The sequence below is a fragment of the Martes martes genome, assembly GCF_963455335.1.
Source record: "Martes martes genome assembly, chromosome: 11".
In the NCBI taxonomy this organism is placed as follows: Eukaryota; Metazoa; Chordata; class Mammalia; order Carnivora; family Mustelidae; genus Martes; species Martes martes.
The window spans coordinates 102,401,428-102,417,215 of record NC_137899.1 but is presented as its reverse complement, the minus strand read 5'-3'; the positions used below and the strand labels follow the sequence as shown (position 1 = coordinate 102,417,215).

Below are 15,788 nucleotides of genomic sequence, written 5' to 3'. Positions count from 1 at the left end.
GGAAAACCCTAACCTGGAGATGCCATGAGAGGAGAACCAATCACCCACAATTTAGTTCCGCAGCTAGAAAGGGGAGGGCCCGGGAGAGCCGGCCCCTGAGCCCTGGCCCTTCCCCACTCCCACTGAGTGTCATACCTTGCTACGGTGTGACTCAGAGACCCACGTCCGATCGTGGAATTAGCATCTGCATTTTGGACAAGATCTCGGGTGATTCGCGCGCACATGGAAGCCACGGAACGCCGCCTCTCTTGCTCCCCTTTGCAGCTCTCCCCTTTCTCTCCCTTTCTTCTGCTCTGCACCTTACATATTCCCACGTCCCAACTTGACACTGAATCAAAAAGTCACCCTCGGGGCGCCTGGGTGGCTCAGTGGGTTAAGCCTCTGCCTTCAGCTCAGGTCATGATCCCAGGGTCCTGGGATCGAGCCCCGCATCAGGCTCTCTGCTCAGCAGGGAGCCTGCTCCCTCCTCTCTCTCTGCCTGCCTCTCTGCCTACTTGTGATCTCTCTCTCTGTCAAATAAATAAATAAAATCTTTTAAAAAAAAAAAAAGTCACCCTCAGGTGACCAGGGTCCAGGCGCTGCTGCTGCTGGGTTTTGTAGTTTCCAAAGAATGGTCTCCTGAGCCTGTCGCCCCGATGGGGTAACCCACAGACGGCTCAGAGCGAGCCCCGAAGACCACGGAGTCCCACTGCTACTCTAACGTCCTTCACACAGGCCTAGTTCGCGTGAACCGCGGGAAGCGCCATCAGACCCCAGGGACGCACGAGCTTGTGCTCCTCTCAAGGGAAGTCGTGACTTCGCAGCCCGAACCCAGGCCTTCTGAACCCAACTCCAGCGCCCCTTCCCCCTCACTGTCACACCTGCCCCCAGGACAGTCGTCAGTTAGAGCTAAGGAGGCTGGCTCTGAATGGCAGAAGCAGAGGGTTCCTCCAGCTGAGAAGTGCGGTTGGAAAAATGGATGCCTTTAGGACTAACATTCACCCCGAGCCTCACAGCTCCCAGGGTGACTTCTAATAGCGACGACTCTTTTATACGACCCTCACTCGAAAAAGAAGCCAAGGCTGACCCCACACTCTGCCCTAGCCTTCCAAGGCTTGCTACCAGAACATCCTCTGAGATAAGGGTCCCCAGTCCTGTACCTGCTGCCCTCACCCCCCCTCCTCCCGGCCTTAGAACATCGAGACAATGGGACAGAACCCTCAAAATTGGGCTGTTCTGACTTCCGGGGTGTGGAGTCAAGGTCGAGCCGCAGGTTCTGTGGACTGCATGACCAGCTCACAAAGGGAACTGTGAGAAGTGGGCACCATGTCCGAGGGGTGAGTGATGGGCAGGCGCGGCGCCCCCAGGGCTGGGGCGGGTGGGTGGGGAGAAGGGATGCCCGGGAGAGGGGGCTTGTGTGCTGGGCCAGCCCTGGCTGGGCCCCCGGCATTCACGTGGCCGCCCTGGCGGCCCCATCTGTGGTCAGCTCTTCCTCTTCAGACTTTCCTGGAGCTACTTAGTCCAGAATCAGAGGAAGGGACCCTTCTCTACCCTCTTCCCTCACCCCTACTTCCCACTCACCATTCCACACCCCTGCAGCATCCCGGGGCTGCACCCTCTCCCTGGAGGGGCCGACTGTGGACTCCACAAGAGGCTTCTTCCTTACAGGGAGCCCCTGAGGGCCATGCCTAGCCTTCACCCTCCCAGCTAATCCGTCAGTGGATCCCTCCTCCCAGCCATCCCAGTCTCCCACCTGCTGGAAGCCTGGGCATGCCTCCCCACTACCACCTCACTCCCTCTCAGGACTCCTCGACACCATGAGTAACCTTAACTGCACCCCTCTGGAACCCTGACCTCACGCTCCTCAAAAGGCTCAGCAGAGCCCATCTCCCCCCACCCCCCACTGTCCCCACTCCTCCGAGGCCCAGATCACCCCAGACCTGCAGCCCTCTCTCCCCTCCTCTCCAGAGCTTACCAGCGCCTCTGGGACTCCTCCCACGTGACCCTTCAAGCGCTGCTGGACCAGGAGCAGCCCCTGCTGGAACCTGTGTCGCCCAGGGAGCGGGAGTCGTTCCAGTACAGGCTCTCGTCCGTCTACCTGTGCTACCTGGGGCTGATGCGCCGGTTCGACACCCTCTACGACCAGATGGTGCAGCCGCAGAAGCGGCGGTTGCTGCGGCGCCTGCTGGACAGCGTGGCGGGCCGCGTGCTGGAGCTCAAGGACGACCTGGTGCGCGCAGACCTCAGCGAATACCACTGCCTGGACCGCGTGCTGCAGGACCTCAAGCTCACCCCGGTGCGCGGCCTGCCGAGGAGCCACGCCCGCTCCAGCGGAGGCGGGGGTCGGGAGGTCGGAGGAGGGGCCTGAGGTGGGGAGTAGCCGGTGACCTTGACCTCCCAGGGACATGGAGCCACGCCTCCACCACCTGGGGCAGGACCTGGCGGAGGGGCTGGAGCCGGTCCTGATCCCCCAAGGACAACCCTGGTGTTGGGACCTCTGCAAGGGAAGGGGGATGGCGCAGATCAGGGGATGGGGTTTGATCGGGAGAAGGGTTTCTGGAAGACGGGGTGCAAGCAAGCAGTTGCGGGATGGCTAGAGAGGCAGGCTGGAGGCTCTGCGGGGCTGGGAATGCCCTCCAACGGCAGGGATTGAAGACCCCCCCTTCCCCAGGCTTGCTTCTCCAAGTCTGCTTCCTGGACCAGCCCCATCAGCAGCACCCAGAACTTTATCAGAAATGCAGAATCTCGGACCAAATGGGGCTAATCTGCTTCTGCATTTTAACAAGCCCCTGGGGTGATGTGAATGCACTTGCCACCAGTCGCCCTGGGGCTTGGTTCCCCGCTCCTCATCGGAAGCAGTCTCAAAGTTTCCAGAACCAGCTGCTTCAAAGAAACTCAGCTGCCGACTTGAAAAAACAAACTGACGAAACAGATTCTCCAGGCCCTGCCACTCCGATGTGCTAGTCTGGGGAGGGCCTAGGAGTCTGCATTTTAAAAGCTTCCCCGTTGATTTTGATGCACAGCCTGGATCGGAACCATTGCCCATTACATTTCGTGATCCTCCGGAATTCAGCTCCGGTTACATGGTGGGGCAGGGCGATAGAGGGATGAGCTTAAGGGGATCCGCCCATAACCCATAAATCTCCCGTCCTGGGGCTCTAGGATGAAGGAAGGAAGCCATCACCAGGGTCTGTAAGCAGAAGATGGTAGTATCAGCCAGATGGCCTGGATTTTGAGTCCTGACCCTCCTTCCCCCATGTTGCCCCAAAGGCAGACCTGGAGGTTCCAATCCCCAAATACTTTCTGTTGGAGCAGTCCACCATTCTGAAGGAGCGAGAGCTGATGCTGGCAGAAATCCTGTCCAGAATGAAGCCAGTGACCCCCGAGGTGGTAAGTCAGGGATCCACTCTCCCAGATTCCTCTCATACACCCCGTCCAGAACAGAGATGCCATCTTCCAGGACACAGAGAGGACTTGCCCTACCTATACCCACCTCAGAGTGGTCCTTGAGTAATCCCTGGCCTGCTTCAAGGATGCTCTCATGCTCCTTGAAACCTTCTAACACCGAGATAGAGGACAGGACTTGGGCACTGAGATGCTCTGGGAGGACCGTGTCCCCAGCACGTCCTTTGATGGATGGTCTCCCAGCTTCTAGCCTAAATATAAGCCCTTTCTCATCTTCTCCTGCTCCTTTGCCCCTATGGTGGCCAGGGTTTTCCAGAAATGCACCGGACAGAGGCCATAATCCTGCTGCAAAGGGCTGAGCGGGCCAGGCAAGGTCGGCTCCGAGCCACCTTCATGCGAGAGATACGGAGAGAGGAGGAGCGAGATCGGAAGATTCGAGAGGACGGTTGGCACAAGTTCGATCAGGACCAAGCAGCTGTGACCATACAGAAGGTGACCCCCCAGCACCCAGGTGGAAGGTCAGGGTTGAGTCACCTCTTCCAGGAAGGCTGCCTGGCTTAGCAATTGAGGACAGAGGTGCAGGGGCTTGGATTCTGTTGCCCCCACAACTAGATCCTTAACTCAGGACCTAAGCAGTTAACAAGCTTCTATCTTGTGCTACATCTCATAAAAGCCCCAGAAACAGAAAGATCATTAAGATTAGAGGAGAAAGATCCAGAATAAGGTAGAAGAACAGAGTAGATGATCATTCCAGAAACTCTTAAGACTGTTAAAGATGAGTCACTAAAATGAATCCCGAGACTCCTGGCAGCTGAGGTAAAAGGAATGGTGACAAATGAAACAGTTTGAGAACTGATGTGATCCAGATGTCCTCAAGGCTGGTGCCATCTGGGTCACCCTTTACTTTATCGTGGAAATAACCTAATCGCAGCCCATCCGCCCACTGCAGAAAACCCAGCCCCATCCCTAGGTGTCTCTGCCTTCTTACCATTCCTGTGGTCACCCTCTCTCCTACTCTGGGTGGCCATTCTGTACCTCTCAGCACTTGCTGTCCCCCAGTGTGTGTGTGTGTGTGTGTGTGTGTGTGTGTGCACGTGCGCGCGCACGCCCGTGCCTTCTCTCACTGAGTCCTGCTGACACAGGCCTCCTCTGTTTGGTACTGGTTACCAGCTTAAGGAGACTGGAGAGGCCGTAGGAAAAGTCCAGTGCAGAGAGGGAACCCTTTGCTCCTATAGCATTGTACCCCGTGAGGCCGCTGCCCTGTCCCGTTGTAGGACGTCCCTTGCCACCTTTTATTTCCAGAAGCAGGCCCAGAACTGCGGGATATGGGGCTGGTCTTTCTGTCTCCAATGAACATCCCCCAGCTTCTCTGTCAAGCCCCAGTGTCTCAGAAACTGTCCACTGGCCCGAGAGAGGGAACTTAGTATTCCTTTCCACCAAAGCCCAGAAGCAAACCAACCAACCAACCAACTAACAAATAATAACTCAAGAGGATATATGCCCTCCAAACGGGATACGCCTTTTTATTTTTTAAAAAGATTTTTTTAAATTTATTTGACACAGAGGGAAAGAGCACAAGCAGGGGAACAGCAGAGGGAGAGGGAGGCTCCCCGCTGAGCAGGGAGCCCAACAGGGGCCTCGATCCCAGGACACTGGGATCATGATCCGAGCCGAATGCAGACGCTTCACCAACTGAGCCGCGCAGGCACCTGTAGATTTTTAGGGTTGTTTTTTTTTTTTTAAAGGGAGTTTATTTTATTTTATTTTAAAGATTTTTTTTATTTGAGAGAGAGACAGTGAGAGAGAGCATGAGAGGGGAAGTCAGAGGAAGAAGCAGACTCCCCTTGGAGCTGGGAGCCCGATGTGGGACTCGATCCCGAGACTCCGGGATCATCACCCAAGCCGAAGGCAGTTGCCCAACCAGCTGAGCCACCCAGGTGCCCGATTTTTAGGTTTTTAATCAGTGTACGGAGCATGTGCATCTGAGTGCCCTGCCTCTGGCTGACTTGCTAATGTCGGGCTGGCCCAGGGATGAGAAGGCCCTGCCCCCTGGGGCTCACTAAAGCAAGAAGGTCTGCCCCAAAGAGAGAGCCCCGCTTCTCCCATGAAAGCCAAAGCAAGTCATTTTGTCCTTGTTAACAGACAAGGAGAATGTGGAAATAGTGCAGACAGAAGCTGCTCTCTGAGGCTCTGTTATGGAACAGAACCCACCTGGCCAGGCCCGGGTGCTGCCTCCCCCTGCCCAGTGCCCTGTCCCCACCCCCTTGGCACCAGGCTATCCACAGGGCTGAGAGCAGCCGGAGGCCTGGGAGAAGAGCACTGGGCAAGGAGTCAGGAACCCTGGCCCTGTCTCAGCTCTGCCCGAATGGGCTCATAGACCCAGGAAAGGCCACATCCTCTCTCCTGCCTCAGTTTCCTTGGGTCAAAACTATAGGAATTCATCAGGGGAGCTCCATAGTCCTTACAGCACTGATGTCTATGTGACTATATGCTGGGGGAGGGGAGGTCAAGTGTGTATTCCAAATACTGTGGGAACTCTGAGTCGTGAGAGTGGGAGTGCTTCTGGGAGAAGGTGGTATTTGAACTTGGCCTCAAAAGATATAGCAGATTGGAGGGTGGGGATGAGAAGGAGGGAATGCCTAGGGGCCCCTGAGGGAGCAAAGCCTTGGAGCTGGACCGCGTGTGTGCCTACTGGCCCCGTGCTGTCCTGGGCTGCTCCCGCTCAGAGTGTCACTCGTCCACGAGCTGGCCCGGGAGGTGTCCTCTCCTCCCCCACCTCCTGCCCCAAAGCTCCCCTAGCCAGACCTTTCCTTGTGAGGGGCTGGTGCTTCTCCCTGGGGCTGATCGCACAAGTCGCATCCCTACAAAAATGCAGTGTGGGGCGTGTCTGGGCCCACGTGTCCCCCAGGTGTGGAAGGGTTACCTGCAGAGGAGACGTACTCAGCAGGACCGGCGAACGGAGATGGAGTTCATTGGCATGGTAAGCCCCCGCCTCACCTCAGGCAAGGGCTCGGGGTGAGCTAGAGCATGGGGTCTCCTCCCCTCTTCTTTGTCCCTCTGTGTCCCCGTACAGCTCCTCACTGCCCACGCCTCCCGCCACTCAGGACTGTGTTTAGCAAGAGTGGAGGGGCGCAGGTCTGGGGTTCAGGGTTTGGGAAGGATGGGAAGGACCAGAAAGCCGGCACCAAGCCCCAGCCTTTTGTACCCCTCCCCCTCTAAAACCCTTGGAAGGATCTCACACGTGGGGCAGGGTGAGGGGTCAAAGCACAGAGAATTCTGGACCTCACATACATGCCCCTGGCTGGAAGGAGAGGCTGAGTGGGTGCGTCCAGCACAGGGAGGAGCCCCAGGGCTAGTGGGACCACCCCCCTCCCCGCCAGGGCTTTTACAGCCTCTGGGAGAACCACGGGGACCAGGGTGGGATGGAGGACGTATGTATCCCTTTCACAGCAGAGCGTTTCAAGCTGCAGTCTCCCCACTTGCTCTGAGGGGCCCAGACTGGCTTCTCTTCCGCACTGCAGGGAGTCTAGCTGAGTGTCACCGGGGTCCATGAGCACGAGCGTGCGCGTAGGGGAGGTCAGGCTTGGGGGTTTGGAGAGCTGGACCCCCAGGAGGCAAGAGCAGGCAGAGAGAGGCCAGGGTCGGGCCTCGGGGGTAGCTGGGGGGGGGGCATGGCATGGCGGTGGGTGAGGAATGAGCCTGGCCGCCCGGGCCCATCGACAGTGTGAGCTCAGCGTTTTCAGTAATTGTCTCTGCGCAGAGTGATATTTAAAATACATTTGGGAGCCAATGAGGCGGGAAAGTGGCTGTGAGAGCGGCTGCCAACACAGGCCGCTGGGGCGGGGGGTGTGGGTGGGGGTTGGGGCCGGAGGCTCACAGGGGAGGGTGTGCTGCGGGGAATGGGCAGGGGGGCCAGCCCAGATGTATCTAGCAAACTCATTATCAGAGTAATTTACACAGGCGAGTTTGAGCTCCAAACACAATTTCTCCTGATGCAGGCATGCCCGTTGTTCCGTGTGGGCGTGTGGGCGTGTGTGCGGGGCCTCACGTGTGCGGGTGTGCTGGGGAAGCCGGGGGCAGGTGTGCGTGCCTGAGGCCGGGGGCTGGGTCCCCCCCACTCCCACTCCTGCTGCCCTGGGCCTCTCCTCTCCGCCAGCTCCCCTTGCCACCGAACCAGGTGGAGAATGCGGGCGTCATGTATCAAGCCAGCCTCAGGGAGGATATCCGGAGGGTCCGCCAGACAGAGAAGGAGGAAGAGTTCCAGTTGGCGACAGAGAAGACCCATGACGCTATCAAAGAGACAGAGGGGCCTGACATGAAGGAGAAGTTGAAGGAGCAAATCCGACAGTGGTTTATCGAATGCCAGTCAGTGTCCCCAGCCTTCGACCCCTCTTTCCCTCCTCACCACCATGTCCCCACATCTGTTCTGTTCTCTAGTCCGGACTGGGCCCTTTTCTCCATCCACTCCCATCCCCCTTCCCTTGCTGCTCACACCCTGATTGAAACCCGGGGCCCCCAACCACAGGACCATCTCTGCACATGACTTCTCATTTCCTTGGATGGAAGAGAAGATGCCAAATCTTGAAGGGCATAGCATCCATGGGTGCCTCCTGAGGGGTTGCTCCTTTTTGTTCTGTAACTCTCTGCTCCTTCCCTCTCATCCTGCATCCCCCAGTCCTTGTTCTTTCTTCATCCTTCCCTCTATTTAACTATCTATCCATTCATCCACTCTTCTACCCATCTATACATCCACCCACCCACCCATCTTCCCACTCACCCTCCATCCATCCATCCATCCACCCATCCATCTTCCCACTCACCCTCCCACCCATCCACCCATTCATCAATCCACCTACCCACCTATCCACCCACCCATCCATCCACCCATCCACCCATCCATCCATCTATCCACCCACCTACTCACCCACCCATCCACCCACCCATCCACCCACTGATCTACCTATCCACCCACCCACCCACCCACCCACTCATCCACCCATCCACTCACCCTCCCACCCATCCACCCACCCATCCATCCACCCACCCATCCACCCACCCATCTGTCCATCTATCCACCCACCCACCCATCCATCCATCCACTCACCCACCACCCACCCACTCATCCACCCATCCACTCACCCTCACACCCATCCACCCACCCATCCATCCATCCATCCACTCACCCACCACCCACCCACCCACCCACCCACCCACCCACCCATCTGTCCATCTATCCACCCACCCACCCATCCACCCACCCATCTACCTATCCACCCATCCACCAACCCACCCACCCACCCACCCACCAATCCATCCATCCATCCATCCATCCACCCATTACCCACCCATCTACCCATCCACCCATCCACCCACCCATCCACTCATCCATCCATCCACCCCACCCAACCACCCATCCACTCATCCATCCATCCACCCCACCCAACCACCCATCCATCCATCCATCCATCCACCCACCCAACCACCCATCCATCCATCCATCCATCCACCCACCCAACCACCCATCCATCCATCCATCTGTCCATCCACTCACCTGTGTATCTCTCTGACCATTTTATGTTTACTTAGTGCCCTTACTGGTCGATTCCCTGATTATCCAGATGAATCTGTAGGTGGATCCTACCTGATCTTTGCAGACAAGACTCCAGAACAGGTACCCTATAGGTGGAGACAGGAGACCTTCTGTGGTAGGTGGGGTCTGAGGTTACAAATAGTACTGAGTGTAAACTGAGGGGGAGAGGTCAGCCTCAGTAAAGGCAGATGCGGCTGGAGGAAATATGTGTAGCTAGCAAGACAGCATGGCGGGGGAGGGAGTGCCTGTGTCTGGAGAAGACATCTTTGGGCATGGAGAGAAAGCATGTCTGGTGAGATTCTTTGTGACTTCAAATCTCTATGGGCCAAGAAAGAGAAGCAGTTCTGATCAGAACACCTCTTTCTTCCTGGACCCCAGTGAGGTCTCTGAACTTTCAGCTATGGACCCCTGGACCCCTGGACCCCTGGACACCACGAGTGACCCCAGTCAGCCCCCATCTCAGGCCTGGGTTCTTTTGCTCCTGTAAAATCCCACTGGTCTTCTCTGAAATGTCTTCCATCGTTGGTCACAGGTAAAAATGGAACTGGAGGCAGAGATCCAGGAGAGCAAAAGGAAGGACCAAGAGAAAAATAAGGAAAAAGAAAAGGAGAAAAAAGAGAGGAAGCAGAAGAAAGGGAAGAAGGACAAGACCAGGAAGGGGGTAAAGATCCTCTTGGTCTGAGGAGATTCCCGGTGGGAGGCTGATCTGAGGGGAGTAAGGGGCAGGGACCATGAGGGGGTTGAGATCAAAGGATGTTTCTGTTCTAGGAAGCAGACACGATGCTGAAAGTGTGGCCATCCAAGTTTATACCTGTCATCAATGCCGGACATGAGGAGTACATGAGTAAGGCGGGAGCAGGCTGGGGAAGGGTGTCCAGGCCCTGTGAGGGCCTTGGGGTGACCCAGGGTCCCGGGGAAAGTGAACCCATGCTCTGTGGGCCGTGAGGGGTCGTGTGGGTGTGCGGATGTGGAGGTCGAGAGGAGAATGCCAGAGGAGTACACCCGTGTGGAGTGCAGTGCGATTCCCTGGGTGGGGGGAGTTTTGCCTTTGGCCTTGGGGTCAGGCCTCCATGGTCTAGGTAGAAGCAATGCTGGACAGCCCTGTGAGGATAAAGGGACCAGCCTGCGTCGGGTTCCTGGTCCATGTAGGTATGTGTATGAGACAGAGAGACAGACGGGTGCAGAGACGGAGCAAGAGACACGTGGACCAGCCTGGGTCAGGTTCCCCTGCCAGGTGTCTGTGAGTGTGTGGGTGCCCTGGGACTCTGAACTTCATTCTTCTGTCCGTCTGTCCCTGGTTAGATGTGTGGAAGAACCGGTATGAGAGTATATACCCGAAACAGAGTTTTGACCCCGAGACACTCCAGGTGGAGAAGAGAAAGGAAGTAGAGCAGGAGATCCGGGTACAGGTGTGTGAGCTGGCTCAGGGCCTTCCTGCGGCCCTCCCCGCCTCCCCAACTTCGGGCTCTTCCCCTCAAGCCCCCTGCCCTGCCCCTCTTCTGTAGCAACCTCTACACACCGCCTTCTGTGTCATTCTAACTCCACCTCCGTCCATCTCGGTCCCCTTCCTCCTCTGCGTCTCTCTGGTCCCTCTCTCCCTGGGGTGCCCAGGGGCTCTGAGCTGGGGTCACACCCCCCATCGTGCCCATCAACCCTTCAAGAGCTCCTGCCATGTGGCCGCAGGGCGTACCTAGGAAGCATTGGGTCATGTGACCTTCCCAATATGACCTTTCCACCCCCTGAGGTGGGCGCCACGATTGTCCCGATGTGAGACAACAGGCTGATCAAGTCCGGCAGCGGCTCACTTTAAAGGGTGGGTCTGGGGCTTGAGCTGAAAGCCATTGACTCTATCTGGGAGCTTCTCCCCACATTGGTGCCAGGTGAGGGCAAGGCTCCTGCGTGACCAGGATATGGGTTGGTATTGGGAAGGGACCGGTGCGGGGACAGGGGCAGGGGGAGAAAGGCCAAGCCCGCAGGTCCCGGAAGAGCGCATAGGCAGGTTGTCGGTGGACACCCCTGCTGCCCCCCCCCGGGCTAGTCTCGCTCTTCTCCGAAGCTGCTCTCCTCCTGCCCAGCCCCATCCCAGTCCTCACCCCTCCCCGCTGTCCTCCCTAGCCCCTGTGGCTGTCGCACCGCACTCCCTGCTGTCCCCCCAGGTGGACGAGCTGATGCGCCAAGAGCTGAAGACCCTGCGCCTGGTCGTGGACAGGGAGGAGGGGAGACCCTTGAAGCGTGTGAAGGCAAGACGAGGGGTGAGGGCCGGGACATGGACGCGCACACAGCGGGGGAGGCAAGGACCGGAGGACAACGGCCCGTGCGCTTGTTCCCAACCAGAAGAAGACTGGGAAGAAAGCCGGGAAGAAGAAGAAGGAAAAGGATCTGACCCCAGACAGGTAGCAGAGCCTTTGCCTCATCGTGGGTGGTGGAGCAAACCCGGGCCCAGGACCGATCTGACTTCCTGGTCCTGGTTCTGTTCTGTGTGACCTGAAGAGAGTCACTGAACCTCTCTGACTCCCCGTCCTCGTTAACCAAGCACCCGCCCTGCCAAGCCCACGAGATAGCTGGTGATGAAACAGAAGCATGACAAGTGCTTAGAAAATGATGGTGGGCAGGCGGATGCAAGTGGAGGCTTGTCCTTGGGGCTCCCTCCCTCCTGCTCCCCCCCTCCAGCCTTTTGCCTTAATCAGCTCTGTCCCTACCAAAGCCATCTCCCCCCGACGCCACTCTGGGCCCTTGGGGAGCTTGCCAGGGGTCCCCGGCTACTCACCTCTTTGGTGAAGTGAGTCTCGAGCACACTGACATCCAGCCTAGACATCAAGTGTGATTTCTGGAAAGACGGTGATATGTTGGCCAAATGACTGGATTTCTGATGGCGGAACGTGAGCAGACTGATGAACTGAGCAGACTGATGGAGGGAGGGTCGCAGAGGGCGCGTGTCCTCCTCACACCCCGCTCAACCCACAGAGGCCCCACTGTGCAGTCGGCCTTCTGGGCCAGCGGGTTGGCACTGTGGCTTCTGATGCCGGCTGTCCGGTGGCACTATGGGTATTTTTGTCCTCAAGCCTGTCACTCATCTCCGTCTCCACTTCCCTTCGTCCTTGGGGACCCCTCTGTGCTGTTCTCTGCAGGTCCGTGGACTCTCTGTTTGAGGAGCTCGTTGTCTCCGGCTTTCTGAGGAAGTGCGAGACAGTGGCCTTGAAAGATTATATTGGTGAGACCCCTGTCCAGCACCTGCTCCCAGGCTGAGGAGTGGTGCCCTGGCCACGGCCCTCCCGTGGCTAGCTACCACCCTCTGCTGTGAGCCTTCTCCTCAAGGGGCTCTCTTTTGGCCCTGCCCCAGCGGATGCCACTCACTTGTGCCCCCAGGTGACTACCTCTATCTTGGATCCATTCTGAACCTGGCAAACAAGTTGCCTATGCCTTCCCTGTTTGACATACGACAGAATGTGGCCTTGTATGGGGTCCTTCGCCTTGGTGAGATGCCCCGGGGAGCAGGGAGAACCAACACTGGCAGGTGGCTCTTGGCGGAGCCTGTCAGGGTGGCTGAGGTGGGCATGTCCCTGTGCCATGGGCCCCTGCTGGACTCCTCCTGCCTTCCCCAGGCCCTGCCGGAGGTCACACCCAGATTGGGCCACCCCAGAAATCATGTGGACTCTTGGCCTACCAAGGAATCCACTTTTCCGGCCCCTTTCCCAACCCCAGGTGATATCCCGTAGTCTGGCCCCTTCCCAGAAGGCCAGGATCTTTCCGAAGCGGTTGGTCCTAGGCCCTTTAATTCTACCCCTTCATGATCCGGAAGTGGAAAGAGATGGTACAGAAAACAGAAAGGGCATTGGAAGGGGCTAGAAGGCTCCCTCTTGACCCTGCAGAGAACTCTTCATAATCGTACCCGTTAAGTCCTCGGAAGCGCCCCGGGCTGCCTCTCTCAGCGTGCCTGCCTGGGGATGGGGTCCCCCACACTGGGGGGCGGCAGTGCAGCTAGGATCCAAACTTCATCCCACCCAGCCTTGGGCCTCCGGCCTCACCTTACACATTGGCTTTCACCCCAGCCCCCCTACTGGCCTACTGCCTGCCTCTGACCCCCGTCTCCTCTCTCAGGCTCCCCAGATATACACTCCATGGCCCCCTTCATCCGCTCCGTCCTCCTGGTGGGCCCCTCTGGAATGGGGAAGAAGATGCTGGTCAAGGCCGTGTGCACAGAAACGGGCGCCAACCTGTTCGACCTGTCCCCCGGCAACCTGCAGGGCAAATATCCTGGCAAGATGGGGACACAGATGATCATGCACATCGTCTTTAAGGTCTGAGTCCCCCAACTTCGGCATCTCTAGTTCTCGGGCTGAGAAGCCCACAGAGCAGGGTGGGCTTTACACTTAGGAGACGCTCATCTGCCTATTTGGTGTGATGTCAGGAGCTGCTGAGGTCTCCTTACCAACCCCTGGGAGGACCTTGTGGATTTCTGAAGCCCTGGGGATGGGGAGCATGGGGGGAAGTGGGGAGCAGAGCAGTTCCTTTCATGATAGAGATGAGGGTCCCGCAGGGTCCCCATGTGGCGGGGGTGGGGGTGCGACTCTGTTCCCAGGGAGGTGTGGCAGATGGCAGCAGGCTGAGAGCGGGGTGCTTGCTGGGTGGGAAGTGGGGACCGGAGCTCCAAGGTCAGCCCTTGGACAAGATGGGGGAGGTGACCCATGCCCAGGGACATCCGACGTCAGGTTTTTATTCTCTGACCTGTCCAGGTGGCTCGGCTCTTACAGCCCTCTGTGATCTGGATTGGGAATGCCGAGAAGAATTTCTATAAGAGGGTCCCAAAAGAAGAGAAGGAGGTGCGGGGACCTGGGTAGCAGCCGGAGCCAGGGGCAAGGCTGGCTTGGGCTTGTTCAAGTCAACGCCAAACCTCACCCGCCGTGGGGCCTTGGACAAGTTCCCTGTCTTCCTGCTGCCTTGGCCTTATCCTGGAAGCAGGACAGGGGCCTCCTGGCCACCTCCCTGGATCCCTCCCAGGGTCCACTGGAGGCTGGGTGTGGACCCGCGCTCCGAGAGAATGCAGAAGCCCATGGTCACCATGTTCCCGCCCCCTCCCTGCCCCAGAGCAGATGGACCCAAAGCGAATCAAGAAGGATCTCACCAAGGCCTTGCGACTGCTGAGCCCAGGAGACCGCGTGATGCTGATAGGGACGAGTGACCAGCCGCAGCTGGCGGAGATGAAGGGGCTGTGCCGGACCTACGAGCGGATCCTCTTCATGCCGAGGCCGGATTACGCTTCTCGCTTCGGTGAGGCCCTGCGATGTGAGTTCGGGCCAGACCGGGGATCCAGGGACCGGCCCTGCCCGAGCCTCCTCACCCTTCTCCCCCTCCCCACTGCCACTCCGAGCCAGTGCCTCCCGTGGCAGGAAGGGGAACTAGACAAGCAGCCTGGTGGCGTGGGTCTGGCCTGGCTCTGTGGACACGGCAGGCCCCATAAGTCCTCCGAGTCTCATTTCCTCGTGTTACATGGGGAGAATGATTCTCACCTTCCTCAGGAGAGGAGGCACTGATGAGCACAGAGCCGCTCTCCAGACGCAGGGACCTCAGGTCTGATAGAGGCCGAGGTGCTCACTGTGGCTTCTCCCTGCCCTGGGTCCCCCCCTGCTGCCTGCAGTGCTTTGGAGGCAGATGATAGAGGCCCAGGGGGTCCAGGTGACCCCGAACCTAGACATCAGTGCCCTGGCCAAGGTGTCCGATGGCTACACACCCGGTCACATTCTCCAAGCCATCCATTCCGTGCTGACCGAGCGGCGGGTCCTGCAGCTGTCCAAGCGGCCCCTGGTGGCCTCAGAGTTCCTGGGGCACCTGGCCAAGCTGGAGCCAGTGTACAGGGAGGAGGAGGAGTCCCTGAAGGTGAGGCTTGGGGGGAGGTGGGGAGAAGGGGAGAGGTCAGGAGGGAGGGTAACGGGTCAGCACTAACCAGGAAGTCAGCCCTCTACAGCCCCCTTAGACACCTCCCTCTGCTCCCCTGTGGAGTCCAGCTGGGAAGGGGACAAGAAATCCAGGAGAAGGGCATGTGGCAGGACCAGCTAACCTGGTGTCCTCAAGGGCTGGAGCCTGAAAGTGCTACCTGGGTTTTAAGAGCTGTGGTTGGTCTCGGCACCAGCCAACACCCACATTCCCCTCCTGAGTCACTACCCACCAGTGCCCCGTGGGGGCAGGATGGCCACAGAGAGAGGGCTTGCCCCCTGACAGTGGCTGACCCCGTGGCCTAGAGTATTTGGTGGAGAGCAAGGGAAACCAGGACCCTAGCAGGACACCTGAGCTGGGGGAAGAGAGGAGAACCAGCTGCCGTGGAAGGGGGAGGACAAGTTCGGGGAAACAGAAGCAGGGGTGGGGGGTGGGGTGGAGCCAATGCCCTCCCCTCTCCCCCTCCTCCTCCCACCAGGACTGGTACTTCAAGACTCCACTGGGCAAGAAGAAGGTAAAACTCATCAAGGACCAGGACGCTGGGGAAGCCAAGGTGGCGAAGGAGAAGAAGAAAAGGAAGTGATGGTTGAGGCAGGGGGCCCGAGCTTGGCAGGGGACTGGGGCGGGCCCCGCAGGTGAAGGGCCTGGGGCAGAGGCATAAAGGTCCACGCAGCTCGGGAGCAGCTCTCTCTGTCCATCTCCGTGCTTCTCACACCTGTTCTGTGCCCCCTGCCTGTGCCCAGACTCCCCCTCCCGCCCCATCCCTGCTGGCCCTCCGGCCTCACCCACTCACAGCCTATACCCTCGGCCCCCAGAGCCCTGTCCTCTGACCCCACCGGTGTCTTCATCTCCTGTCCATTCCTGTCCTGGCTCCCCAGCTCTC

General features: G+C 58.5%; 1 protein-coding gene across 1 annotated transcript; it reads left to right on the top strand.

The window, feature by feature from the left end:
* Positions 1 to 1,266: 1,266 nt before the first annotated feature.
* On the top strand, positions 1,267 to 15,488 carry DRC11L (dynein regulatory complex subunit 11 like; the record flags this gene model as incomplete). Its single annotated transcript, XM_080818794.1, is given in 20 exon segments — positions 1,267 to 1,290; positions 1,294 to 1,316; positions 1,948 to 2,275; positions 3,250 to 3,369; positions 3,691 to 3,876; positions 6,293 to 6,364; positions 7,541 to 7,749; positions 8,971 to 9,055; positions 9,507 to 9,635; positions 9,743 to 9,818; positions 10,277 to 10,383; positions 11,131 to 11,226; positions 11,309 to 11,367; positions 12,103 to 12,185; positions 12,341 to 12,448; positions 13,073 to 13,272; positions 13,708 to 13,794; positions 14,065 to 14,242; positions 14,610 to 14,848; positions 15,384 to 15,488. Coding segments are annotated over 20 exon segments (2,514 nt in total).
* Positions 15,489 to 15,788: the final 300 nt, after the last annotated feature.